The sequence below is a fragment of the Emydura macquarii genome, unplaced genomic scaffold (assembly GCF_026122565.2).
Source record: "Emydura macquarii macquarii isolate MOO-44397 ecotype Brisbane River unplaced genomic scaffold, CSIRO-AGI_Emac_v2 contig_527, whole genome shotgun sequence".
Lineage (NCBI taxonomy): Eukaryota > Metazoa > Chordata > Testudines > Chelidae > Emydura > Emydura macquarii.
The window spans coordinates 391,118-417,431 of NW_027130664.1; the positions used below are offsets into that span (position 1 = coordinate 391,118).

At 56.7% G+C, this 26,314-nt stretch overlaps 2 protein-coding genes across 8 annotated transcripts; both read left to right on the forward strand.

The window, feature by feature from the left end:
• Positions 1-311: 311 nt before the first annotated feature.
• CLK2 (CDC like kinase 2) lies at positions 312-13,274 on the forward strand. 6 transcript variants are annotated; one of them, XM_067539175.1, is made up of 13 exons: positions 312-528; positions 4,616-4,785; positions 5,203-5,440; positions 7,179-7,275; positions 7,624-7,690; positions 8,022-8,138; positions 8,437-8,603; positions 9,079-9,173; positions 9,616-9,742; positions 10,046-10,128; positions 10,464-10,543; positions 10,833-10,923; positions 11,409-13,274. In XM_067539175.1, the coding sequence occupies exons 2-13, from the start codon at positions 4,616-4,618 to the stop codon at positions 11,589-11,591; spliced, it is 1,515 nt and encodes a 504-aa protein (XP_067395276.1). In that variant the 5' UTR covers positions 312-528; the 3' UTR covers positions 11,592-13,274. The 6 variants fall into 6 exon arrangements, with proteins under 6 accessions (XP_067395276.1, XP_067395277.1, XP_067395273.1 ...); XM_067539176.1 differs by having other exon boundaries at positions 7,182-7,275; XM_067539172.1 differs by having other exon boundaries at positions 1,176-4,785; positions 9,613-9,742; positions 11,409-12,958.
• Positions 13,275-17,150: 3,876 nt separating this feature from the next.
• On the forward strand, positions 17,151-24,736 carry SCAMP3 (secretory carrier membrane protein 3). 2 transcript variants are annotated; one of them, XM_067539178.1, is made up of 9 exons: positions 17,151-17,294; positions 18,706-18,783; positions 20,385-20,528; positions 20,700-20,820; positions 20,991-21,119; positions 21,463-21,622; positions 22,135-22,236; positions 22,435-22,552; positions 22,837-23,227. In XM_067539178.1, exons 1-9 carry the CDS (start codon positions 17,232-17,234, stop codon positions 22,981-22,983), a joined length of 1,062 nt encoding a protein of 353 aa, XP_067395279.1. In that variant the 5' UTR covers positions 17,151-17,231; the 3' UTR covers positions 22,984-23,227. The 2 variants fall into 2 exon arrangements, with proteins under 2 accessions (XP_067395279.1, XP_067395280.1); XM_067539179.1 differs by lacking the exon at positions 21,463-21,622 and having other exon boundaries at positions 22,187-22,236; positions 22,837-24,736.
• Positions 24,737-26,314: the final 1,578 nt, after the last annotated feature.

The following is a 26,314-nucleotide window of genomic DNA, read 5'->3' on the forward strand; positions in this document are numbered from 1 at the left end:
TGCGGGGGCTGGAACAGGAGATGGGGTGGTGGGGCTGTAAGGAGGCCGGGGGGTGGGGGGGCGCTGTAAGGAGGCCGGGGGGTGGGGGGGGGCGCTGTAAGGCGGCCAGGTGCGGGACCGCAGCGGGGAGGCCGGGTGCAGGGCGGTGGGGCTGGAGCCGGGGCTGTAGCGGGGCAGCACGAGGCCCGTGCAATCCCCTTCACAAACGTCCATCATCATCACGTGTCCAGAGGGCGGGGCCATCTGTGTGACGTCACGGGGACGGGGCGGGCTCGTCACTTAGGTCGTACGCCGTAGGGGCGGGACTCCGTGTAGGTCGCTGTGCGGGCGCGCCCCCGCGGACTCGGGAGCGCGCGCGGCCTGGTCGGAAAGGCTCCCGGATCCGCAGGGAGCGGAGCGGAGCGGAGGCGGGCCCGGCGCGGGGCCCGGAGCCCGAGGAGCCGGAGCGGGGCCCGGGATCCCCGGGGGCCCACGGCCGCCAACACGGACTTCCTGTGGGACAAGCGCACCGGGCTGGCTGCGAGGAGGGTGCGGGCCGGGGCCTCGGCTCGCTGGCGGGGGAGGGGCGGGCGGCCTGGCAGCGCGGCAGTGCTGAGGGGGGGTTTGGCAGTGTGGGGGGGCCTGGCAGCGCTGAGGGGACGCGGGGGGGGGGTGGCAGCGCTGAGGGGAAGCGGGGGGTGGCAGTTGGGGGGAGGCTCAGGGTGGCTGTCTCTAGCTGTCCTTGCTGCTGCTGTCTTTCTCCGCTCCAATTGCTGCCCCCAGACAGGAAGAGGATCAGGTGCTGGCTCAGGTGGTCACTGGTGGGGTGCTGGGGCCCCATTTCTCCTCCTCCCCCAGTGTCGGGGCTGAAGATAGTGGTGCCCAAGTGCTGGTGCTCCCTACGGTCTGTCTCTGAGCAGCCCACCCTGTCCCAGTGGTACTCACACACCCAGCAGCTTTACCTCACCCCTGGCTGCTCAGTGTTCATGTGATCTGGGTCGCTTCGCAGCCTGATGCGGGATGAAGGGCTTCTGGGACCAGGTGGAGCATGGAGCAGAGCTCGCTGCCGGTTGGGAGTGGGAGCAGAGCAGAGGTCTGGGTGCCAGGATTCCAGGGCTCTAGTTCCAGCTCTCACTTGATTTGTGCCCTTGGCAAATCTCCTTCTCCTTCCTGTGCCTCTGCTTCTTTGTCTGTAGATGTGAATCCTGACATTTTCCTGTCTGCTGGGGTATCTGGATTAATGGATCGGTGTTTGGAAAGCCCAGTATAAATGCCCACAGTGGTGGCATTACTCCCTGGAAGGACTGCCGTCAGGAGCAGTCAGTTGCTGTTTCCATTTGAATCTCTCTGCCAGTTTTTATAACTGGACTGAGAGTCGGAATATGACGTGCTAGCTCAGAATCAGTCACTGTGAGCGGCACCCCCTTTCCAAGTAGGAGCATCAGCTTCTGCTGGCTGCTGCCATTTTCGTAGGACGCCCCACTGCTGCACAGTAACCATGAGCCAGCAGTGAAGCTGGATACAAGTATGTGACAGTCTTGGATCTGGTCTCCTGTAGTGAGCATTGCTTGGTATCTGAATAGCTGCCAGCACGAAGCTCAGAACTGCTGATTTCTAACTGAGGATCAGAAATTTCTCTACTGTCCATGAAATGGGTGCAGCAGCTTTTGAAGTTATCCTGGCTTCAGAGCCTGAAGTGTTTGCAGTCCAAACTACCCAGCAGGGAGGGAGCCCTGGATTGCCCAGGGAGGCCTGGCATTGCCCTCCATCTTCGCTCACTTACTCAACCACCTTTGACCAGAAACCTGTGCACCTGCTTTCAGTATTGGTGAAGCTGCAAGTACAAGAAATGAGCCAGGTGCACTAGTGCATCTTGGAATGAATAAGTTATGTGAGTGAGAGGCAGTGGGTGATGGGAGCTCTAATTTCACATGCTGACAGGGGAGACCAGGCCAGAGCAATTAATTACTAATGAATATTTCAGAGCCAGAGGTATCTAGAGGTGATAGTAAGTGTGTGGGGGACAGGGGACCTGGCTCTCCTTGTGGCTCTGAGGGGGGAGTGCAATCTGTTGGTTGGAGCAGAGGGAACTGAGAACTTCAGGGTTCTGCCTGTGAGTCGCTCTACAACCTGATTAAGGAATTCATTCCTCCCCCCAAAAGCTCCAGTTTCTCCATTTGTGAAATGGAGATTATTATTGCCTGCATTTGGGAGGTGGGGGGCATGTGAGACTTAACTAGTTAAATATTTGAGAGCCAGAGAGCAAAGAAGGCACCAAGGAAGTGCACAGTGTTAGTATGTTAATTGTCCTACCCTGGGAATGCATCTGCACGCCCAAAAGGGCATGTGATTTCCTTGCTGCACAAGTCCCATGTGGCATGCTCGCTGCTGTATTGCACACCAATATCCCGAGAAGGTTCCCCTTGGAGCTAGCCTGCTTTCACTAGGAGTTTGGGCCAGATGCCAGCAGCACCCAGAGCTCTGAGACGCCTCCTTCCTCTCCCTGTGGCTTTGCTTTTCTAGATCTTGGAAGGGGCAGGGCTCCAGAGTGTTTTGGCTGTTTCTCAGTAGGAAATGAAGGAGTGATTGGGGGTGAAATGTACAGATGCTGCCACTGGAGTTGCAGTGGCCAGAGGCTCTTTTATTGGGGGTGGGGAGCAATACAGCCCCTTCTACTGGGAAAAGGCACTCTGCTAAGGAGAGAGAGAGCAGTATGGATCCTGCCACCAGAGGGTCTGTGTGCATCAGCTTAGGGATGTCTGCTCCAGCACAGACTTCCTCTGGTACACTTGGATAGAGGCCTCCACCCCAGTCAGTTCAGACACACAAGTGAGCAGGCCAGGTATCCTCTCCTCCTACCCTTTGTCCCTACCCTTTCCTTCTACTGTTGAGCTCATCTGATGGAACCAGGCTTACTTCATGGGAGCAATGTGCTTGGCCATGTTGCTATGGAGCTGGCTAGTCCTGGCCCCCTTCCTCAGAGGGCATGACTCTGACCTTGCCCTATGTGTCCAGAACTTCCCACCCCATGCCCAGAATCAAGAAAAAAGTTGTGATCCCTGGACTTGCTTGTATCCTTCCTCTTTTCCAGTTCTGCAGCACCTAGGCCCATCACTGATGTGTCCCTGGGGCTTTGTCCCTTCCAGAGAACACTTAGGGGCTCATTGAGCGCCTGTAACTTTTGTAACCCACCCTGTGCAGGCAGCATTTGAGAAAGCTCCCTCCAGGTGCACCAGGCAGCTCACCCTGAGCTGCCCTCACTAAGAGAGACTGACTAGAGAAAGCAGGAGATGCTGAGGGTGCTAATAAGAGCGCCCCCTCCTGTTTTTATGAACTGTCCACTAACATAGAGCTGACAGATTTTTTTGAGGCCAGAGGGTGGGTTTAACTTCCTGGGGCTGCTGATGTGGTGTGCTGGATAAATGGGGGGGGGTGTAGGCCCAGAAAGGAAATTGTCCCTCTCAATCTGAGTGAGAGAGGCCTTTCCATTGTAGGTATTTCTGAATTCCACTGGACAAAAGCAGTGTCCCTGCATGGCATTTAACTGAGCCCTGCTCTCGTCATTTGTTCCGGGGAGACAGAACGGAAATGTAAACTCGGAAACAAAACGGATCAAAGTGAAAACAAATCTAGGTGGATGTTCATGTCCCATCTAGAGCTGAGGATTCTGAACACTCTCTGTCCCTGGTCTCACCCACACCCTGCACTGAGCCTGCTTCATCTCTGCCCTTGACCCCCTGCAGTGTCACCTTGCAACTTGCCTGTCCTGTGTAGCCTGCTCAGAACATGGCTGACAGTCTTGTCTTCCCCTCTCGCTGCTCCGTTAGTGTCTCACCCAACTGACTCTGCACTGGCTTCTCTCCAGAGCTCTCCCTCCTGCTGCCCTTGTCCGCTTCTCTGCTCAGTCCACTCTATGCATTCTCCCTGGGTGCCTCTTAACTGAGTGCTGTCTCCTGCAACCAATTTCATTCTTTCCCCCCACCCTCCATCTCCTTGCACACACACCTGGAACAATCCTCCCCACAGAGCCGGTCAGGAAAACACAATTTCAGTACAAAATGGGCAGTGGGGGTGAACTGAGATGGTTTCAGCGACTAGCCAGCTCCTTTCCTTCCTCACTCTCTCTCCTGGGGCCCTGCTGGCCTTGTAATGCATTCTGACTACATGCTGCAGAGCCTTGCCCTGTGTCAGACTTACCCAGGAGCTCTTTAGGGCGCAGAGCTCACTGGCAACTAAGTCTGGAGTTGGAGACTTCATCTCTATTTAGTGTGTGGTTCCACAGCCCTTAGCACAGTCCAGCTGTACCCCAGTCAGGCAGGGCTTGTGCTCGTGTTCTTCTGATTAAGCAGAAGCTGGCGTTGCTAGCTGTCTTTGGACTGAATGGGTCTCTGGGAGATGTGCTGGTGAAATAGCAGCTCCTGTATTGTCGGACTGAGATGGCCCTGTCTGTGGGCTTTGTTGCCCCTTCCCAATGAGTATGGGGGAAGGGGCTGGTTTCTGACCCATTACTCTTTGGACAATTTCTCATGCTTGCTGCTCCATGTGATGCTTGTCCGGGGTCAGTTCCACTCAGGCTCTCACTGAGTCAGACTCCCTGGAGGTCCCCTGGTATTTATGCCCTCTCCTCTTCTTGCAGATGCCTCACTCCAGAAGGTACCGCTCATCGGAGCGCAGCAGCCGAGGCAGCTATCACGAGTGCTACAGAAGTCGCAAGCACAAGAGGCGGCGGACACGTTCCCGGTCAAGCAGCAGTGAGCGTGACCGGCGGCACCGGCGGGAAGACAGTTACCACGTTCGCTCCAGGAGGTGAGTGCTCGGGGCTGGCTGGGACCTGGCTGTAGTCACCTCCATTTCTGCCAGCTGTGGGGCCTGGCAAGTTGGCATGGCTGCCCTTGTGTCCCAGTTTGGAGGAAAGTCTGACCAGCTGCCGCCTGCCAGCTTTCCTCCACTAGTCGCTCTGAGGGGAAGCATGCGGATGCCAACGGGTGGGATGGTGTCTGGATGACGCTTGCCAGTGGGGCTGTGGCGTGGAGCATGTGAGCAGTCACTATAGTGCTAGAGCCTGACCTCCTGTCACCCTGGCCAGACCAGTTTGCTGCTCTTCTCCCCCCTGTCCAACATGAAACCCCAAACCCTTCATCTGCTCAGACAGCTGGGGCTCGCTGCTGTTGCTTCCCAGCTGGGCCCCAGTCATGTTCCAATTACTCTGCTTCTTCATCCCAGTTATGACGACCACTCTTCGGACAGGAGAGCCTATGACAGGCGCTACTGTGACAGCTACAGGCGGAACGACTACAGCCACGAGCGAGGAGAAGCCTACTATGATGCTGAGTACCGCCACTCTTACGAGTACCGGCGCTCCCGGGACCATGATGGCAGCTACCGGAGCTGCAAAAGCAGCCGGCGCAATAAGCACAGGCGGAGACGGCGCCGCAGCCGGTCCTTTAGCCGCTCTTCATCGGTGAGTACCCTGCCTCTCCATAGCTTTCCCTGTAACCTTTCTCTCCCAGGTTGCACGCTTGGTAAGTAGGACACTCACTTACTTTCTTACAGTCTCAGATTCAGCTTGAGAAATGCCTAGAAAACACTTAGTGCAGGCAGCAGCTCCTGTCCACCGTCCTGATGCGCCAGTGCAACGGCTGCCCTGTGCCTGATGGGCCCAGGCAGCTTTCAAGCACCTCCTTGGAGAGGCAGTAGGAGAAGCCAGGAGAGGAGCTGTTCGCCCCCGGGGCCCAGTGCAGCCCATGTGGGTCTGTGCAGCCCTCACCTCTTGTGTCCCCTGTGGGGGTGCTGCTGCTGTTGTTGTGTGTTGTCTGTATTACAGTACAGTTAGAGGCTGCAACCAAGCAACAAGGTGTCTGTGCTGGGCAGCATGCAAGTGATAAGATGGCCCTGCCGCAAAGAGCTCAGTATCACTGTGACTGAAGGACTGGCCCCTGCAGGCCCTGGTGGCTGGCATCTCCACTGAAGTGTCGATGAGGCAGGAGGCCTGTTACCTGTGTGGCTCAGTTCTTGTGTCTGAGCAGTACTCCCATCCCTTGGCTCCTGTTGGGTGGGCCCTGGCTACTTCAGATGTTGTGCAGGGGACTCTGACAAAACAGTTCGGCATGTGGAACAATCAGTTCAGAAGGAGGCAGCAGGCTCCAGCGCAGGGTCCCCAGACTTCTTCCTCTTGCCTACGCTGCTGCTTGCCTTCCATTTTCTTTAGGCCCAGGGCCAGGATACTCCGTCTCCACTTGGTGTCCTGGGGCTGTTCCAGGACTAGGATGTGGGTCCTGGGTTGGTGGTGGGGCCCCCAGGCTGCTGGCTGTTTGCTCCCAAGTGTGGGGTTACTTAGCTGAAGAAGAACTGAAAGGAGGAACTCTCTCTTCTCTGGTGCAAGTCTCTCATCTGACCTTGTCCTAGGCTGTGCCCATTCCCCTTTGTGCTCCTTTTCTCTGGGGGATTAGTCCCCCCAGGACCAGTTTCTTTAGGGGAGGCCAGATGAGGTGGTCTCTGATTTGCCCCTGGGGCAGTTACTCACAAGGTCTGTCTGGTTCTGGATGCAGCGTTGTGCTTTGTAAACCTCGTAGTTCTTCCTTCTCTGTGTTGGGGTGGGGAAGGCCATTGCTGGGGCTGTTGGAAAAGGGTGGGGATGTCTGTGTAGGGCAGCTTGGCCCTTTGCTTGTGATGGATTTCCCAGCACTCCACCTGCTGCTGCCTTTCCTTGGGGGCTGATGTGAGCCCCTCCCTGTGGTCACCGAACACTTGGCTGGAGAGCCGTGTCGCCGTGTGCTCTCTTGGCATTGATCCAGGACCTGAATGTCAGCACTTCTCCTCTCCAAAGCCCCATAGGAGTGAGAGCAGCTGGCCCCCCTCACCGTCCCTCTCCGTTAGCCCCTGTTCTGGTCTCCGCTCTTTCACTGGTTCGGGTGGGGCTGTTTGTAGGTTTTTTTCTTTTTTTTTTTGCTACAAAGAAAAGCAAACTGTTTTTTTTCTTTTCTGAGCTAGTGTGTTGTATCTTGACATGTTCCCTTGCAATATCCCTATCGTTATATATTCCTCTGTGCCGTATGAATTGGCTGGGAATCTCCTCCTGCAACCCCTCCTCAAACAACCATGTGAATTTCCAAACCAACCAATGCGTGACGCTGGCTGCTGCGCTGGTTTGAAAATCTGATTGGCTGGTGAATGATGAATTCCCTGTCTGCCTGGGCCAGCAGCGGAGTCGACAGAGCAGCAGAAGGGCCAAGAGTGTGGAGGACGACGACGAGGGGCATCTGATCTATCGCGTCGGCGACTGGCTACAAGAAAGATGTACAGCCGAATCGTAACATAATTTAGCTCTCTAGTTAAGCTCCCATCGCAGTCGCAGATCTGTCTTATCTTTCTGTTGTTTTATTTTCATTGTTTTTTAAAGAGAAACCCTTTCCCTCCCTCCTCCCCTTTCGTTAAAGAGATTAATTTTATATTTCGCATTGTTCCCAAAGTGCCAGGGAACTAGGGCAGTTGCCTTGGGTAGCCGGTGTCAGCCTTCTGCTGCGCTGGGGTCTCAAGCTGTGTGCAGGCTAGGTGTTGCAATGCATTCTCCTTCGCCTTGTTGTACGCGCTGCACTCAGGTCCTGCTCACTCCCTTACGTCCCCTTCTCTCTCTCTCCCTCTCAGATGAGATGATCAGCACCTTAGGGGAAGGCACGTTTGGCAGAGTGGTGCAGTGCGTGGATCACCGGAGGTAGGCATACTTGCTGGGCTTGTGTGGTGGGTGGATAACCAGCTGAACGTATGTGTAAAGGCTGGAGCTTTTGTGGTGAGAAAAGTCCTGTCATGCCTGGATTCCAGTTAAAATCTGGTGTGGCTCAGTAGGGACCCAACACTGATCCCATGTGGTGGTGGGTTTTAAAATTGTTGTAGTGGGATAAAATCCACCATCTCGGCTTGCGCTGTCCATCCAGCCAAAGGCCAAGTTGCCCAAATCTCTGTTGGACCTGGCTAGTCCGTGACACCCCTTCCACCAGGCATGGGCTCACATACAGTGACCTTGCTTTCTTCCTGCCTTTCCCCAGGGGTGGCGCACGCGTCGCTCTAAAGATCATAAAAAATGTGGAGAAGTATAAAGAGGCTGCTCGGCTGGAGATCAACGTGCTGGAGAAAATCAATGAGAAGGATCCGGAGAATAAGAAGTGAGTGTCCTGCTGTGCTGGGCTGAGGGAGCCAGTGCTATCCTAGCCTCTGTGCCCTCCAGTTGTTAGGGATCCACCTGGCAGCCTTGTGGCAGTGCGTGGGGAGGCAGTGCCATCCCAACCTGCCCCACTGGGGACCTGAGTCCATTGTTCAAAGCATTGTGGGGTTGGGGTCAGCTTTGGCTACTCTGTGAAGACACCCAGCCCTATTGTAGGATTTGGAATGGACGAATCAAACTCAGGGCAGGGCTGTTGGGGGCTGACTAGGATTCTCTCTAATGGGAATGTCTCCTCACAGCCTGTGTGTGCAGATGTTTGACTGGTTCGATTACCATGGCCACATGTGCATCTCCTTTGAGCTGCTGGGGCTCAGCACCTTTGACTTCTTGAAAGACAACAACTACCTGCCCTACCCCATCCACCAAGTGCGGCATATGGCCTACCAGGTGTGCCAGGCTGTGAAATGTGAGTGCCAGCTGCTCCTCTCCCTGACTCTGAGCTGGAGATCTGTGTGACAGGACCGGGCGGGAAAATCCCCTGGGCCCCACCTATGCCAGCTCTGCATTTGATAGGCCAGGGCACGCATCACTGGAAGGGACTCCCTTCTTCAGATTCCAAGGCCAAGGCCTCCCACCTACCTGTAGAGGAAAATGGTGCTTTGGGGTGAGCCCAGCCTCCTTTACCCAGCTCTGCAAAAACAGTAATCATGAGGGATGGGGACAGAGAAATGCCACAGATCCGAGTGCCCTCTCTTTCTATGTTCCATAGTTCTGTGTGTTGACTCCATTTGTGCCCTGGGCTGGAGCAGTGTCTGACAATTTAAACCACATTCACTGACCACTGCAAAATAGTCGGTTGGGTTTAATGGATGGCATTAGCCCTTGTTTCGCTGTGCAGCCTTCCCTGCCCATGCTGACTCTGATCATGTTTTCTTCCCCAGTTCTGCATGACAATAAACTCACTCACACGGACCTCAAGCCTGAGAACATCCTCTTTGTGAACTCAGATTATGAACTCACCTATAACCTGGAAAAGGTAAAGGGGCTGCTTTCGCCTGAAGGGCCTCCTATGGGGTCTTCTGGCATCCCCTGGCCTACAGTCAGATAGGAAGGGTGGGGTGCTTCCATTTCCCTGGTGGGAGCACTTGCAGCTGGACTGGGAAGAGCACTAGTGAATTGTGCTATCAGGAACTATTCTGCAGAGTCGTTCTCCTGCCCCTGGGAGGTGGATGGGATGGCACTAATAGGGTTCCTGTACGGCTTAGGGTCCAGTTATCACATGAGTTGCCTGCATCTTTTTCTGTAAACAGACAGCAGTGGCCCTAGGGAGTTCCAGGAGCTGGTGAGAGCAGCCTTGGGGCCTGTGGGTGGGCAGGAGTGGAAGGACATGTGCCAGGTCTAAATATGCTGCGCAAGGGTCTGAAGCCGCTGGTGAAACTCCTGTGTAACTGGTGCCTTCTCTCCCCCTCTCCAAGAAGCGAGATGAGCGGAGTGTGAAGAGCACGGCCATCAGGGTGGTTGATTTTGGCAGTGCAACATTTGATCATGAGCATCATAGCACGATTGTCTCCACCAGGCACTACCGAGCCCCAGAGGTCATACTTGGTAGGTACTGCTGGCTCTGTGTGGGGATGCAGGACATTTGCTCCTAGGTTCCTGGGGTCACACTCAGTAGGTTACCATGGGCTCTGCCTGCTGAGCAATGGGGTATTTGCCCCTTGGCCCCCCATGCCATGCTATTTTTCTGGAAGTGCCAGCAGATGCACAGCTCAGAGCCCTGACTTCAGTACAGGCTGTGGGCACCTTGAGCGTCTCTAGTCGCTTGGCAGCTGCTTATAGAAAAGGAGGTCTGTAGATCTTCTACAGCAATTGTTCTTTCCTTCTGGTAATTGTCCCTCTGCTTCTTAGAACTAGGTTGGACTCAGCCCTGTGACGTGTGGAGCATCGGCTGCATTGTCTTCGAGTATTATGTGGGCTTCACCCTGTTCCAGGTGAGACTTGCATCCTTGCTCTCCAGCCAGCTCTAAGCTGCTGGAGGCAAATCCTGGCTCTTTCCCAGTTGTTTTGGGACCTCCAGGCCTCGGAGTGGGCTCTCCCTATCCCTGTAGTAAGGGGAGGAGCAGGGTGTCCTCTGGCGCTGCAGTCAGTGGTGTGCTGGGCATTGGCTGGCAGGGGGCATCTCCAGGAACCACGCTTATTCTGTGGATGCAGTACTAGGCTGAGATATCTTAGCACCAGTGATCTGGAGAATTCCCAGAGCTGTGCAGAAGGAGCCAGTGTGTGCTTCCTGCCATCCCTTTGAGCTGAGCCAATCTGTCTCTTCCAGACTCATGACAACCGGGAGCATCTGGCCATGATGGAGAGGATCCTGGGTCCAATTCCTTCCCGGATGATCCGAAAGACCAGGTGAGGGGGAGCTACTGCATGCTGCAGGACCTGCCATTTGCTGTCCTTGCCTCAATTCCCTGTGTTAATTCTTGCTGACGTGAGACTCAGGCTCACGTTGCTTACTGAGTCAGCTCTCTTTTTACACTGCTGTTCTGCCCTGAAGCAGAGGGGCTGAGCATACCTGGGATGCCGCACCGCATTGTCCAAGTGGGTGAGTCTCTATTGAGGCAGGACATCTCCCCACCAGCTCCTTGCACTTATGGCCCCATGGCTCAGTCCCTTCTGCTGTCACCTCTTTCTTTGGCAGGAAGCAGAAATATTTCTACCATGGTCGCCTGGACTGGGATGAGAACACCTCTGCAGGCCGCTACGTCCGCGAGAACTGCAAACCATTGCGGGTAAGGCAGGGCAGTGGGGTAGGCAGGTGCTGCCAACTGGTCACCCCTCCCTTCCCATGGGAACACTTAACACCTGCCCCAACTCCTGTGAATGTGGAATTTGTGTAGCCAGGAAGACTGTGAACATGGCCTGATGGGAGTCACTAAAGGCCTCTGTCCATATGGCTTCTTGATAAAACCTGGAACTGAGATGGAGATTGAGACTGGAAGTAGGAAAGGCAGTGATGGGAGCTTAGCCACAAGACTGGGAAGGAGAGTTGGGGAGTGAGGGGGTGAAAAACCTTTGGGGAGGTGCCTGTGAAGGAGAAATGAGAACTGGACAACACACACTCATTAAAATGCTCCACAGCTTTGGAGCCACCTTGGTCCCAAGCCCTGACTGCGCTCTTTGCCCCAGGGACTGTGTTGGGAGCTCCCAGCTGTGCTGCTGCAAGGGTGGTGCGCATGCTGTGTCTTCCACTGACTTCTCCCCCTCACTTCCCCAGAGATACCTGACCTCTGAGGCTGAGGAGCACCACCATCTCTTCGACCTCATCGAGAGCATGCTGGAGTATGAGCCGTCGAAACGCATCACCCTGGCTGAGGCGCTCAAGCACCCATACTTCGACATGCTGAAAACAGAGCCAAGCACAAAAGTGTGGGACTCTAGCCGAGACATCAGCCGGTGACGCTGCTGGTGCCCAGTCTGTCCTCAGATTTTAGCCCCTGTGGAGGCCTATGTCATTTCTATTCAGACACTTGGTGCTTTTTTTTATACAAAAAAATCCCCCAAAACCCAACCAACAGCCCCTGAACCCTTTTGTTACTGTGTAAAGGCTGTTAATATGTGATATAGTGTAAATAGCCCGTATTCTATATCTGCCTTTGAGCTCCATGGACCCAACCCCTTGCTGCTGCCATTACTCCTAGGGGAGGGGGCCTCTTCTTATGTCCATGCTGTGAATACCTCTGTTCATGTGTTGCTTTGTCTTCTATTCTCGCCCCCTGCCGTCCCCAGTGGACATACCCCAGGGCTCCTGGCTGGCTGTAGCTCGTCCATTTCCTTGTAAGTTATGAAGCTGGTGGGATCGCATGGGAATTGTTTTTTGGATCATCATCAGAGCCGATCCCCACACCAGAGTTTTATATGAATTTTGTACAGTCTTTGTGAAAATAAATATGAAGTGAATTAAACTTCCTGGCCATCCTCCCGGTCTGCATCCAGACTAGTGGGACTCTGTCTTGGCATCTTCTGGTGCCCTGGGATTGAGGCTCTGCTTCCCCACCCCAGGAGATGGGGAAGTGTGTTGCATATGGCATTAGCCTAAATGTGAACATTAACCCCCAGCTCTTTGCTAATTCCCTGGAGATTCAGCTTCTGTGTTGCAGTGGGTAGTAAATGTAACATTGGTTCTTTCTGAACGCTGCAGTCTCTGCTGCTGCAGAGGAAGACTGGGAGTCGCCTTGTCCCAGAAAGAAGACATTTGAGGGCAGTGGACCTATCTTGATATCTACTCTGCTCTACCCCCCTCCAGCTGTGAAACTCACTCCAATCTTGAATGCCCAATGTGCCCAAAAACACTGCCAAGGGCTGCTTCTGGGGGGAGGGCTGCAGCTGGATCTGACCTATAAGCACTTGCCACCTCATTCCTGCTCCAGAATTCCTACTGAGTGACTCTGATGAGATTAGAAGGTGGAGACCAGACTAGGGACTGCAAAACTGCACAGCTGTCCTGTCAGCACTCCTTCCTGAGAGTAGAAGCATTCCAAGCAGTGGGGCACCTCCTGTCTGCATTCCTCTGATGGATTTCCTATGCATTATCTTGTTGCTGCCCTGTGCTAACTAACAGCCTTGGCATTGCTACAGAGGTCACCTCAGCAGGGCTCCTGGTCCTCCAGCCTGGCTGGTTGGCTGTAAGAGGACTGGAGAGGTCAGCTGCTGTCCCCTAGGGTAATGGAGCATGTGCTGGCCCCTCTGAAAAAGCCTCATCATTTCAGGATTCATATTCTGTGGTGGGAAGGTGCTAAATATGACATGATTTGAGATGGGGCTAGTGGCCAATTTGTTGGACAGGAAAAGTAGAGGGGACTTCAAGCCCAGGTTGCTGGGACAAACCCAGGTTTGTAAAGTGTCCCAGGCTCATTAATGTCTGTGCGGAGTGAGCCTGAGTATTTGAGGCTTTGCCAGAGCATGTCTCACACCCGCACAGGCTGTATTAGTAGTGACTGTATTAGTGATGGCTGTCAGGAACTTTCAGTGTAGGTGCACTGTAGCTATCCCTGTGCAGGCAGCCATCCCATCAAGATCTTTCCTTATCCAAACTCTCAGCATAGGCCACCAGTTCTGTTGCTGAGGTATTCTCTCTCTTCCTCTCTCTCCTTTTACCAGCTACACAGCAGAGGCTGTTACCTGAATTGGGCTGTCTCCCACTGGAGCCAGTGGGCAAGTCACAAATCAAGTGGAATCTTCCAGTTAGATCGTGGTGACATGCTTGGCAGGAAAAGTCTCTCATGGAGGCTGGAGGAGAGACCAAACAGATGCATGAAGGTCCTCACATAGGATTCTTTGCTAATGCACCATCTGGCTCTGACAGACTGTGTCCTAACTTAGCACCCTGTCACCGCACAGAAGGATAAAGGAACAGCCCAGCTTCACTGGGAGCTAGTGAGAGCTGAGGATGGGGTGACATTGAGTTATCTTCATGTCCTGATTCCAATTTAAGGAGCTTGGGCTGGGAGCATTAATCTGCCTTCTCCAGTGCTGCTCAGCCAGCAGCTTATCACAACACAGTGAGCAGCCAAGATTGAGCACAGAAAAGCCAGACACCACCGTGTCGGCCATCAGCATCCCGATTAGGGCAAGTGGGAGCTGGATCTGAGTGAGTAACCTGTCTGTCCCCTGCCCCACTGGCCCCAGCTTGGGTCCGGGAGAGAATCCCCATTTCCAGCCCTGATCACCTACCCTCAGCTTCCTGGGCAGCAACACAGCTCATTCCCTTTGCAGCTTGGGAGAGACCAGGACCAGAGCTCTGCCCTGGACATTATGCACTGACCTACCAAGCCCTGTGAGATCAGTTTGGCAACCTGGAGATTGGGTGGGGAAGTGGTTGCATTTGGGCCATACACTACTTGTAGCTCCTCTCTGCTCTCCTAGAGGATGGATGATAAATAACCTGACAGTGTAGCTGCTGTCCAGGTACTGAATTCATGGACTTGTCACTGGCTCGGCATGCATGCCCTTTGTGCCCCATACATCTGGCTCCTGATCAATTCCCTTGGCATATCCGGGCAGTCCAGTCACTCCACTTGCTGCTGTTCATCTCCAGATGATCTGAGTGTGAAATGTTAGTGGAATCAGCTGCACTAAGGGCCCCTTCGGTCCCATATCCTGACCCGAGCTGGCCAGGAGGTGTAAAGCCACTGGAATTTGTCCATCTGTCTGTAAAAGCCAGCTTGGGACTGGGCTATCCTTGCAAATGCCACTTCCCCGTGCCCTATGTAGATTCATAGATTCCAAGGCCAGAAGAGACCACTGTGATCCTCTAGTCTGACCTCCTGCATAACACAGGCCAGAGAACTGCCCCCAAATAATTCCAAGCAGATCTTTTAGAAAAACATCCCATCCTGATAAAAATGGTCAGTAGTAGTGGAGACTCCACCACAACACTTGGTAAGTTGTTCCAGTTGTTAATTATCCTCCCTGCCAAACATTTATGCATTATTTCCTGTTTGAATTTGCCTAGCATCTACTTCCAGCCATTGGATCATGTTATACCCTGCTCAGCAAGACTGAAGAGCCCATTATCAATGCTTTTTGAGATAGGAAATGATCCATAATGTTTAGAAATTCCAAGGTTGTTTTAGTACTGACAGAATGAGCTCTCCTGCATATGTCATTCAAATTGAAGTTCCCCCGATCAGTTTTTTCCCCTTTCATGTCATAGATAGTCATCCTCTTCCCTGGTGGAATTTGGTGTTCTGCAGCAGACACCAGCTAATACCCCATTTTGTGCTTTTCTTCTGAGTTACCACTGACTCGGAAACAGGTCGTGCCATTTTTGTAGAGTGCTACTTGCTCTCCCCTTTTGCCCACTCAATCCTTCCTAAATAGTTTATTATAATTGATGTTGACATTCCAATCATGCGAATCATTCCATCAGATTGAATTTATGCTCATAAATGAGCAACTACTTAATTTGTTACCGAGGCTTCTAGCAGAGGTGTATAGCCAATTGAAGAATTTCTTCTGTGTCTTCAGCTCCTTGATTCATTTTGAGTACTCCTCTTTCACCCTCCCCTTTTGCTATTAGTTTAACCCCTCTCCCACCCCTTGACTACTCTAGTCAGCCTGTCCTTGAGGAGATTGGTCCCCCTCCTACTGAGGCCAAGGCCATCCAAACTATACAGTCCCTCCCCCCACTCCCTAGAAGGTGGACCAATGTTCTACAAAACTAAAATCCTCTACTCAGCTGCTTACCTAGCCTGCAATTCATTTCCATAATCTTCTGCCATCTGCCTTTCTTTGCTCACGAGCCTGGACTGATCTCAGAGATTGCTTGGACATTCTTCTTCTTTTTCAGCACACAGGGCCGGTTCCACTGTCTGAGGTCTGTCTGCATCTAGCACAGCATTGACTGCTGCTGTCCTTGCTGCTTCTGCTCCAGCCTCTCTGCTCTGCTCTGCTCTCCAACGTGCACCCATGGAGTCTGTGCTAAAGTCTGCTTTCAGGGCCCCAATGAAACAGCTGCAGTGCAGCATCCCTGCTGACTTCCTCGAGGACAAGGACTGTCAAGCACTGGGAGGCTACATAGAGGGTCCAGTAGAACAGAACAAGAGGACCCAGAGCCAGAAGTAAGAGCAACTGCCCATCTCAATGCGATGCTATAGGTCCTCCTTAAATTGCTTGGATCTGAGGGGGTCTCCCCACCTGTTGTAGGGACCCCATTGACAGGCCTGTCTATAGAGTCATCTTCAGGCAGCTTCATTCCTTCCTCCTGTTGTGTGTGTGTGTATGTGATGTCCCTGGGTGAGCACAGAGCATGGTATGGACCCATGGAGGGCTGCGTAGGATGGTCAAGCCAGGAGACTGCAGTTCTGTCCCAAGGTTCTTCCACTCCAGTGAAGGCCATTATACCCACTACCATGTTCTGATTGGGAGAAGCAGCTTGCTGACACTGTTGTTTCCAACTCAGGAGGAAACGGGATGCCATCTACACTCAGAGAAAGGCTGAGCGTGCAGCCATGAGAACCCACATCAGAGAGAAGTACCAGCTTCCCAAGGTGAAAAGTTCCAGAGGGGTAGCCGTGTTAGTCTGTATACAGGAAAAACAACGAGCGTCCTGTAGCACCTTAAAGACTAACAAATTTCTGCAGGCATAAGCGTTCATGGGCTGCAACCCACTTCGTCAACCCACTTCCATCCTACCCCACCCAGCCAGGGTTTACGGCCCGGCCTTCCCTCGGCCTCGTGCGCGGGGCCGGGCCGGACCAGGCGCTGCCCGCTGGACCTCCGTTCCCAGGGCAGGCAGTGAATGATGCCCAGCGCCGGGCCTGCTGGCTGGCGCCGTGGGGGAGACCCTGAAGCGGGGCGAGGGTGGAGCTGGGAGCCGGCCCTGGGCCCTGGCTGTGCACGGACGCGGAGCGAGCCGCCAAACCCGAGCCCCGGGGCTGCTCAGTAGCGAGCTCCTCCCTGCGCATCGCCTCCGCCGGGCCGGGCCGGACCCGAGCGTGCCCCGCGCGCTGCCTACTGCAGAGGGGGCGGCCCGGCAGCTGGCAGCGACTCGAGCGGCCCCGGGCCCGCTCTGCGCCCGGCACTGGCCGCACGGCCCAGCCCGGCCCGTCGCTGAGGGGAAAATGGAGACAAAATGGCACCCGCCTGCCTGTGTCACCCGAAACCACAGCTCCCAGCATGCATTGCGGACGAGGGGGCGGTGCGCTCAGTGCTCCCAGCATGCATTGCGGACGAGGGGGCGGTGCGCCCACAGCTCCCAGCATGCACAAGGACCTCAAAGACTACAAGCTACAGCGCCCCGGAGACAACATTTCCCATCAGGCAGTGCGAGCTGTGCAAGGACAGGAGAAACTCCATATCCCAGCATGCAGGGCGACGCAAGGAGGCTCTAGCCCGGCACATGCGCACACGCAGACGCTGCGCGTGCACATGCTTACAGCCTTAATGTAGGCCGCGCTGATGACGTATATGGGGCGGTAGCCAATAAGCGTTGGCTGGGGGAGGGCACAGGCGTCACGTCACGTCTCCGTACGGACGTAGCGTACGAGGGCAGCTGCCGCCGAGTCAGCTGTTCGGGAGCTGCCTGGCCGGGCCCGCCATGGCCCAGAACGGGGCGGGCAGCGCGGGGAACCCCTTCGGGGAGCCCGACAACCCCTTCCAGGTGCGCGGGGGCCGGGGGCCGGGCTCGGGCCGGGGGCCGGGGGCCGGGGGCCGGGCTCGGGCCGGGGGCCGGGGGCCGGGGGCCGGGGGCCGGGGGCGGGCTCGGGCCGGGGGCCGGGCTCGGGCCGGGGGCCGGGGGCCGGGCTCGGGCCCGGGCTCGGGCCGGGGGCTGGGCTCGGGGGGGCCGGGGGCCGGGGCCGGGCTCGGGCTGGGGGCCGGGCAGGGCCGGGCCTGAGCTGGGCTGGGCGCCTGAGCTGGGCTGGGGGCCGGAGCTGGGCTGGGGGCCGGGGCCAGGCCGGGGCCGGGCTCTGCGGCCGGTGGGTGACGGGGGCCGCCGCTCCGGCTAGGGGCGGGCCCGGCCCGGGAAAGCTGCGCCTGGACGAGGCCTTGTCCCGCCGGCGGCGTTTCCGGTCCCAAGGGACGTCATCGGGCAGTGGCGGCGGCAGCTTCCTGTGTCGGGCCGAGCCGGAGCCGCGGGCGGCGCGCCCCGCCCTGCGGATAGACCGGGGGGGCCGCTGCGGGCCGGGCCCGGGGGCTGAGCGCGCAGGGGAGCGACTGTTCCCGGCTGTGCGGGCGGGGAGCCGGATGGGCCCTGTGCCCTGCTCAGGGCTCTGGGGCCGCCGGGCCGGGCCAGGCCGGGCTCTTGCCTGCTTCCCGCTGGCTCTGCAGCCCTGAGGCTGCCCGGCCGGCTCCTTGTACCCCGCGCGGTCCCTCTCGTGTGACCGCTGCCTTTTGCGAGGTGGGGCCGAGCTCCGGCCCCCCCCCCCCCGCCGGGAGCCGTGAGCGGGCTGCAGCCGAGCGTGGGCAGGGGTTGGCCTGATGCGTTGTCTGCCTGGCCGCCAGCAAAGCCCTTTGGACCCGGTGGGTTCTCTCGGGAAATGATGCTTCTGGGAGCTGAGTCCGTTCCCGGGCGCTGTTTTCCCCTTAATGTTTGTTTCCTTAAGACCTGAGCTGTCGGAATAGTGCAGGTCAGTCAGTCTCGAACTCCCCGACAGCGCCCTTAGCGCCGGCCTGGGAGAGCTGCCCCATCTGGTCCGTTGTTCGCTCTGTTCTGCATGGTGCTACTGTCAGGCCAGTACTGCCCAGGCCCGTGTTGGCCTGAGCACTTCCGTGTGCATCCCAGCTCCTGGCTCCCCTTGGATTCATTTCAGAATAATCTTGCCGTGCCGGCTGGGAGGGGAGGGGAGGGGAGGTGGGAACAGGGAGTGCTCTAGGAGAGACTCTGCCTTCTGCAGGGGGTGTGGCCGCCAGGCCTGTGGGAAGATACTGCCCTGAGTATTGGGAGTGGGACAGCAACTCTGCAAACTGGTTCAGTTGCTGCAGGGCCTGGGGTATGGCAGGTAAGTGGGAGCAGGAAGGTGTCCTCCTGTGCTGTTCGGCTGTGGTGACTGCAGACTCGTGCTCCATTTCAGGATCCTGCTGTGATGCAGCACAAGCCCAGCACGGAGTATGCAACGCTGGATGTGTACAACCCCTTCGAGAACAGAGAGGTAAGGAAGCTTCTGGGAACTGAGGGCAGTGCATTGGGTACGAGCTTGCACGGGACACAGGCCTCTAGTCCTTTGCATTTGTCTGGCTGTCCGTGGAACTGCTTGCTCCCTCCTGTCACATCCCAGACAATGGTCTGTGGTCCGTTGCTCTCAGTTGGGGCTTGTTTGGCAACTGGTCAGCTCACGTGGGTTTCGTGGAGGCTCCCTGGTCTCTTGTTTTGGTGGGAAGATAGTGTTGGATTTCTCATGGTTACTGTGAGCTGAGTCCTCCAGTCCCCAATGGCCTCCGCTGGGATGGCTCAGTGCATTTGCATGGAGAGGAGGACTCTAGGGGAGTTGCCCTGGCAGGGATCTTGTGTGTGGGTTAACAACTGATACGGCAGCAGTCTGAGATGCCCAGCTGTGACACTGACAGACCAGGTGCCAGCTCATGCCAAGGCCCCTAGGTCTCAAGTGAACACTGACAAATATACAGCTGGAAACCAGTCTGGCTTGCCCGTGTGTTCATATTGTTAAAATAGATCTTAAGTTTATAAGAATGTTTGGACTTTATGGAATACTTTGAAGTTGCTGCGTGTATTAATCTCTCTCATAACATCTGTACCCTATATTATGAGGTAGTAGTAAGTATTCTCATTGTGATGACTTACACAATTACAGAGAATAAAACGGGAAAGGAGCATTAATTAATGTAACATGGTAGCTTCGTACAGAAGGTGTTGGGTGCTGCCCTCCAAGAAGGCTCATGAAAACCAAACAAGCCAATGTGAAACATGAGAGAACAGACTTTAATTGCATTCCTCCCCATGCAAATTTATCCCATCAGCTTGAGCTCTGGGGGGGAAGCACACACATCCCTAACCTGAAGACACTGCGTCAGGGCTGTTTGGACTTTGAGAGGGCAAGATTTCTAAGCCACAAGAAGGGATCCCCAGCTGTTCCCCTGGGTTAGCCCTAAAGGACATAGAGCTTGCATATTGTAGCACCGTCTCTCACCTTTGGAACCTAAGAATGTAGCGTGTGTGTGCGTGCGTGCCTGCTTTAACCTTGTAAATTACTCTCATTTCTAGCTTCGCTAATAACTTTAGTTAGTTTATTAAAGGACTGCCTGTAAGTCTTGTCTTTGGTGTCAGATCTGAAGTTCAATTTCGCTGAGATAAATAACTGGCCCTTTGGGACTGGGAGTAACCTGCCTATTGTGATTTTTTTGTGCGTGCGTGCATGTGTAAGGGACCATCTATCACAAAGTCGGCATGATAGAGCGTACTGCCCAAGGGGACTGTCTGTGACTCCAGGGTTAGGCTGTCATAGTGCCTGAGGAGTTGTCACTTGATACTTGTTTGGTGAAATCCAAGTACAGAGCTCACAACCAGTCTGGGCTTCGGGCCCTGCTTCTTAACAGCCTGCCCTGAGGTTGGTGCTCATGCGCTGGAGCTGCTGCAGACAGCTTGACGCCAGCTCTGGGCATTTGAGTATCGGTCGCGCCAATCTCTCCCACACTCCTGGCCTGGCCTGTCTCTTCCCTCTCCATTGCCTCCTAGACACATGCACAGCACTGTGAGCAGTGTCCAAGTCTAACTGTTCTCTTCTGTCTCTAATAGCCTCCCCCTCCCTACCAGCCTCCGCCAGGGGCTCAGCCAACTCCACCAGTCGCCAAGGTGCCCCAGCAGCCGGCCTCAGCCATGCAACCCCCCAAGAAGCTGAGCCCCTCAGAATCCAAGAACTACGGCTCCTATGGATCTCAGGTGATGGGGGCAAGGCAGGGGAGACAAGTCACTTGCTCCAGGGTCCTGGCAGCAGGGTTGGTCGAGTCCCGTGCTACCTCAGTAGGGGCTGGTAGAATTGAGGCAGAGCCTGGAGAGGGGGTGGGAGCGGCTGGTTCCTGGGGCCTCTGAGCTGAGCTGTCTCCCCATTAGGCGTCCACGGCAGCAGCCGCAGCTGAGCTGTTGAAGCGGCAGGAAGAACTGAACAGGAAGGCGGAGGAGCTGGACAGGCGAGAGCGGGAGCTGCAGAACGCAGCATTAGGCAGCGCTGCAGGTAAGTGCTAGAGCTGCTCCCAGGGTGGGGGAAGTTTGGCAGCCCAGGCTCCCTGGCCCAGTGCAGCTGGGAAATGGCCCCACCCAGGTGAAGGGAACATGGCCTCCCCTCGTCCTGGGAACTGCTGTGTGGTCCCTCTCTGGCCTCATGCTTCCTGCTTTGCTTTACAGTGAGACAAAACAACTGGCCTCCGCTGCCCTCCTTCTGCCCCATGAAGCCCTGCTTCTACCAGGACATCCCTGTGGAGATTCCCACAGAGTTCCAGAAAACTGTCTCCTCCATGTACTACCTCTGGATGGGTGAGCATCTGGGAAGGAACAGGACCTCATGCATGCTGGGGGCAGAGAAGGGGCTTTGGAGGGGCGTGAATATCCCTGCACATGAGGGAGGAGGGAAGAGATCCTGCTGTGTTCGGGGAAGGGGCACAGACTTGGTAATGCTCAGGGAGATGGGCCCTGGAACTGTGCATACCCTGCACATGGGTACATATAGGTGCACTGCTGGGCCCCCTCCAGCAGTAGGATTCCTGACTTCCGGGGCTGAGACCAAAGGGGGTGGATTATGCTGCTATGGGTGGGGGTAACCTGTGGAGGGTTAGGGCTCTGCTGCCCTGGGCATTTCCTAACCTGCTGCCTCTCTTAGCCAGCACCGTGACTCTCTTCCTGAACTTCTTGGCCTCCCTGGCCTGGTTCTGTGTGGATCCCACAGCTGGTTCGGGCTTTGGTCTCTCCATCCTCTGGGTTCTCCTCTTCACACCCTGCTCCTTCCTGTGTTGGTACAGGCCAATGTACAAAGCCTTCAGGTGCGTCTCTGCGGAGAGCCTCTGAGTCTTGGGCAGCTCCACTTTGTTTACTGGGGAGCCACAGATGTCCTGTGGCTGCAGGGGTCTGCCCTGCTGTCAGCACTGGTGACCTCTCTGAATCTTCTGTGGCTTCCCAGGGGCTTCTGGGATGTAGGCCCTCCAGCTAAACTCTCCCTTGGGAAAGGGGCAATGACTTGAGTGTAACAGATCGTGGCTTCTCCAAGCTTCCCCAGTAATGCAGGCCCCTGCCCTCAAGCAGCCCTGCCCCCATATTGGCCTGCCTTTGGGAATGAGGGAGGAGCTCCTCCCTCCTGAGAGTCAAGTGTTCAAGCCATGAGTGACTGGAGTGTGCAGTTCCTTGGAGGGTAAAGCAATGGGGCTGGTGGTGCCTCCTGGGCAAACCTGTGTTCCCTGGCCCTGCTGGAGGAGGAAGGGAAAAGAGATTCTCCCTTTGTGGCAGGGATGCTCTGACCTGGCTTGTCTCTGTGTGTGTGTGTCTCTCTCTCTCTCAGGAGCGACAGCTCGTTCAACTTCTTTGTGTTCTTTTTCATCTTCTTCGTCCAGGATGTTGTGTATGTGCTGCAGGCCATCGGCATCCCGGGCTCGGGATTCAGGTAAGGGCTGTGGATGGGACCTCGGGGCTGCCAGCCCCTGGCACTAGGCTCAGAGGAGCTGGCTCTGTTCTGTCTGTCCTGGGCCTGTTTCTTATGCAGAAGCCTGACTGCAGGCTGGGCCATTCCAGCAGGAGAGCAGGGCAGTCCCATCGTGGTGGGAGTTCGTGCTTGTGGGCAGCCTACTCTCTCTCATTGCAGTGGCTGGATAGCGAGTCTGACTGTGCTGAGGAGCAACCAGGCTGCAGCTGCAATCATGATCCTGGTGGCTGTGTTCTTCACAGTGGTGGCCATCCTGGGGATCATCCTGCTGAAGAGGGTGAGTCCTGAGTGGGGCCTTGGCGTCTCTTCTGGCAGGACCCCAGAAAGTGCTTTCCCACCCCATAGTGCAGAGAGCAGCTTTGAGCACATGCTGGAGCCCGGTGGGTCCTGCTGGTCTCTGCAGGGCCCAGTGGAGCCTGCTTTGATGCTGGGCTATCGCGCTCTAGGTAGGGTGTGCCCTTTCCTCCACCCTGCGGCTCCCCCAGGGTGTGTCGTAGTGTTGGGGTCCCAAGGAGGGGCTTGGCCCCAGCACAGCGCCCTGACCTTGGCCTTCTTTCCTAGATCCACTCCCTGTACCGCCGGACGGGTGCCAGCTTCCAGAAGGCACAGGAGGAGTTTGCCGCAGGCGTCTTCTCGAACCAGGCGGTGCGCACGGCAGCGGCCAATGCTGCGGCGGGGGCAGCGGGCAGTGCCTTCCAGGCACAGTAGGGGTGGGGCGAGCCCCTGGCCCATCACTCTCACATGGGCTATTCTTAAAGGAAAGGAAACCAAGTTGCACTTTCAATGGGTCCCTTTGTGTCTGCCTTGGCCAATCAGAGGCTGCCTCGTCCCAGCTTGGAAGCTCGGATGCCTGAATACTCTACTGCTCTAACTGCCTCCCCCGATGGGAGCTGCTCTGGTTTGTGCCACCCCGATGGACAGGCGTGGGGAGGATGGGATTCCCCTTGTGCTCCAGTCATTTCAGTTCCCTCCACGTTCAGCACCAGCTGCTGGGATGGAGTGGGACCTGTGCATGTTGCATTTCCTGGATCTTTCCAGAAGGGGCCTCAGCTGCATGGCAGGCCCCAGATTCCCAACCCCTCCTGCCTCACGGAATTGCTCCCTGCTTTACGGAGCCCCTCTGCGTGTGTCCCCATCTCAGAATCCCTTGTCCATTGCAGGGGTAAAGCCCCGAGGGTGGGGCTGGCTGTGGGCCAGGCACAAGTGGCAGCTTCTCACTCTGCTGCCTTTGAAGTGGGCCCTGATTCTCAAAGACGTTCTTCCTCCATTGGCTGCAGCTGCTGTGATCTCCCTGGGGGGTGGGGCTGGCTTACTGGTGTCTGGGTGGGGGGGCTGTCGGCCCACTGTGTGAGGGTGAGGTGAGACTGGGGGGAACTGGCTGTGGGGCTGCCACCCAGCTCGTGCAGTGGAGGGTAACTTCGGCCCAGCTTATTTCCTTGGCACCGTTCTCCCTTGCCCTGTGGCTGCCCACCCACTGCTGTAGCTACTGCCTTGGGCCCTGTGAACGCCTTCCTTGCATGGTTAACGGGAGATGCCTGAGCTGCTGCTCTGGGTGGCAGGGGCTCCTTGGGCCGCTGAGCTGCCTTCCCCACGCTACAACCAGGCTCCAGGACATTGTCATGGGAGTCACATAGCAGGCACCAGAGCCCTGGCCTCTCTTCTGGGGCAGACACGATGGAACTTGCACACCCTGCCTTAGCTGATGTAGCATGACTGATTCTGCAGTGCCCCAGGGCGTCAGGCAGTGGGCTCCTGTGCTCAGCTTTCCCCTGCATCCTTTTCCCAGGGAACTCCCACCTCTGGGGCTCCCTAGTGACAAGACAAGTGCTGTACTCCACGGGCTCTGTTCTCTCCCAGCACCTGCCTAACGAGCAGTGCCATCAGCCCCCCTCCCCCATGCTGCAGGGTCACCAGTGTACGGGGTCCTGCCTGCCTTGAGCAGCTGTCCGAGGGTGGTGGGGGCACAGCCTGCAGCACGCTGAGTTGTGGAGGGGGCGGATGCAGCTCTCTCTTCCCAGCCTGAGAGTGGGTTTTGTTTGCTTGGAGCAGCTCTAAGGGAGGGGCTGCTCTCAGTGTGCTCATGCCAGGCTCCTCTGCTAGCTGACCGCCACTTAATGGCGGTAAGGGTGTGCCCCCCCTCCCCCAGGGCTAGCAAGCAAGACTCTCAGGCTGCAGGGCTGAAGTATTGGTCCCTTATCCTTTCACTCTGGTTGGGGGTGGGGGAGTTGAGTGCAAAACAGAGGGTACAGCCCCTTGCCCTGGGGTGAGGGCTGTGGGGAGAGTAGGCTGCACTGGATGCTGGGTTTGAATTGCTGGGCGCAGGGGTGGCCAGCACTGCAGAAGCAATGGGTTTAATCTGCGGTAAGGAGACGGAGGATAGATATTACATTTTGTTCCTCACCCCCTTCCTGTGGAGCTGGGACCCAGGCTCGCAGGAGGCGGTGGAATCCCTGTCACTGGAGGGTGTTAAGAACAGGTTGGACAAACCCCTGGTGGGGGTGGTCTAGGTTTACTTGGCCCTGCCGCAGGGTGGGAGATGGACTGGACTGGCCCGTGCGAGGGCCCTTCCACCACTATGTTTATGGGATTCCCTGCCCTGCAGCGGAGTTCCCTGGGAGTTGTAACTTGGCCTCTGGCAGCTGTAGGAGGGGCAGGGCTGTTTTCTTTCTCAGCTCTCTGGGGTTGTGAGGCAGGAGGGGCTTGGTGGCCAGGGCCCTGTGCTCTCGGGGCCTGCAGGAGGCACAGTGACTGCTGGCATGGAGCCTTGCCACACTACAGTTCATAATTCACCGGCCCTGGAGCTGTGGATTTTTTTTCCTGTGCCAAATGCAAAGCCAGCTTTGATTTTATTTAAAACACAATAAACTTTAACTCCTCGCGTGCCAGAGTTCTGTGTGTTGGCTGCATGTCCTTCCTCCTGTGTTTGGGGGGGGTCACAAGTGTCTGAGCTGCCCTCTGAAGATGTGAGACTACTGCTTGGGCCAAGCGGGGTGGACCCCATAGGCTACTGGCCATTGGATGAGTGGGGTGCTCTGGGTCCTCCATCCTGGAGCCCCTGTAGAAGAAGAGTGCACTGGGCTGGGGGCACCCCTTCTCCCCTTTGTTGGCAGCTTTCAGCCCCCCTCCCTGTGCTCCTATCCCCTGGGGGAAGGTGGGGCTGGGCTGGGGGGGCTAAGGACTGCCCTGGCGATGAGGCTGGCCCTGGGTGTGAGTGGTGGCACCTTGTCAGGTGCTTTGGAGCTGAAAAGCCGCCTTGGGGTGGCCCTGCCCTGGGGCGGCGGCTTGTTGGGCGGGGTGTTTTGCTGCCTGGGGTCGAGGCAGGCGTGCAGCTGTGCCGAGGGAGCGCAGCGTTTCCCATAGCAGCCGCTGGGCTGGGGGTGCAGGCGCGGAGGGAGGGCGGCAGGAGACGCAGCAGCGGTTCTCCGCTCCTTCCTTTCCCTGGTGCTCCAGCCCCCTCGCTCTGCACTCACCCCCCAGCACCCGCGGTTCTCCTTCCCTTTCCGCCTGGCGGGGGAGCTGCTCCCGCTACACGGGGGGGGAGCAAGCTGGAGCTCAGGGGCTCGCACTGTTTGGAGGGGGCAGGCGCACCGCGCCGCACACTGGGGCCGCCCCCCTGCAGCCAGGGCGCGCTGGGGCTGCCCCCCGTCCCCGTTCCCTGCAGGGCGCAGACCCGGGCCGGGGCGGAGACTCCTCCCGGCCTCCCATTAGCCTGGACGGCGTCAGCCCGACGCTCACATGCTCGCTCCTGGGCCGGGCCCAGCAACCGGATCACGCAGCTGGGGGCGGGGGCCTCAGGCTGCCTCCACCCCCCCAGTGCTCTCCAATCCCTAACTCGGGGGAGGAGACTACAACTCCCAAGGTGCAGCGCGGTAGGGCGTGTCCCCCTCGCAGCATCAGCACCAGGCTGAGCGGTGAGCATCCTCCGGAGCGATGTGCGGGCACCAGGCAGAGCGTCCCCGGACCTGCCCTGCAGCTGGGACTCTGACTCCTCCTCCGGCGGGATTCTGCTGCAGTTCTGGGCGAGGCCGGGGAACCGGCG

What these genes read in the sequence shown, in the direction of transcription:
- CLK2 (XM_067539172.1), top strand. Translation starts at nt 4,616, where the DNA reads ATGCCTCACTCCAGAAGGTACCGCTCATCGGAGCGCAGCAGCCGAGGC. An exon ending in CGACTGGCTACAAGAAAGAT is followed by an intron (nt 7,276 to 7,623) that starts GTACAGCCGAAT and finishes TCTCCCTCTCAG; the next exon opens with ATGAGATGATCAGCACCTTA. An exon ending in AGCCCCAGAGGTCATACTTG is followed by an intron (nt 9,743 to 10,045) that starts GTAGGTACTGCT and finishes TCTGCTTCTTAG; the next exon opens with AACTAGGTTGGACTCAGCCC.
- SCAMP3 (XM_067539178.1), top strand. Translation starts at nt 17,232, where the DNA reads ATGGCCCAGAACGGGGCGGGCAGCGCGGGGAACCCCTTCGGGGAGCCC. An exon ending in ACCCCTTCGAGAACAGAGAG is followed by an intron (nt 18,784 to 20,384) that starts GTAAGGAAGCTT and finishes TGTCTCTAATAG; the next exon opens with CCTCCCCCTCCCTACCAGCC. An exon ending in AGCATTAGGCAGCGCTGCAG is followed by an intron (nt 20,821 to 20,990) that starts GTAAGTGCTAGA and finishes TTTGCTTTACAG; the next exon opens with TGAGACAAAACAACTGGCCT.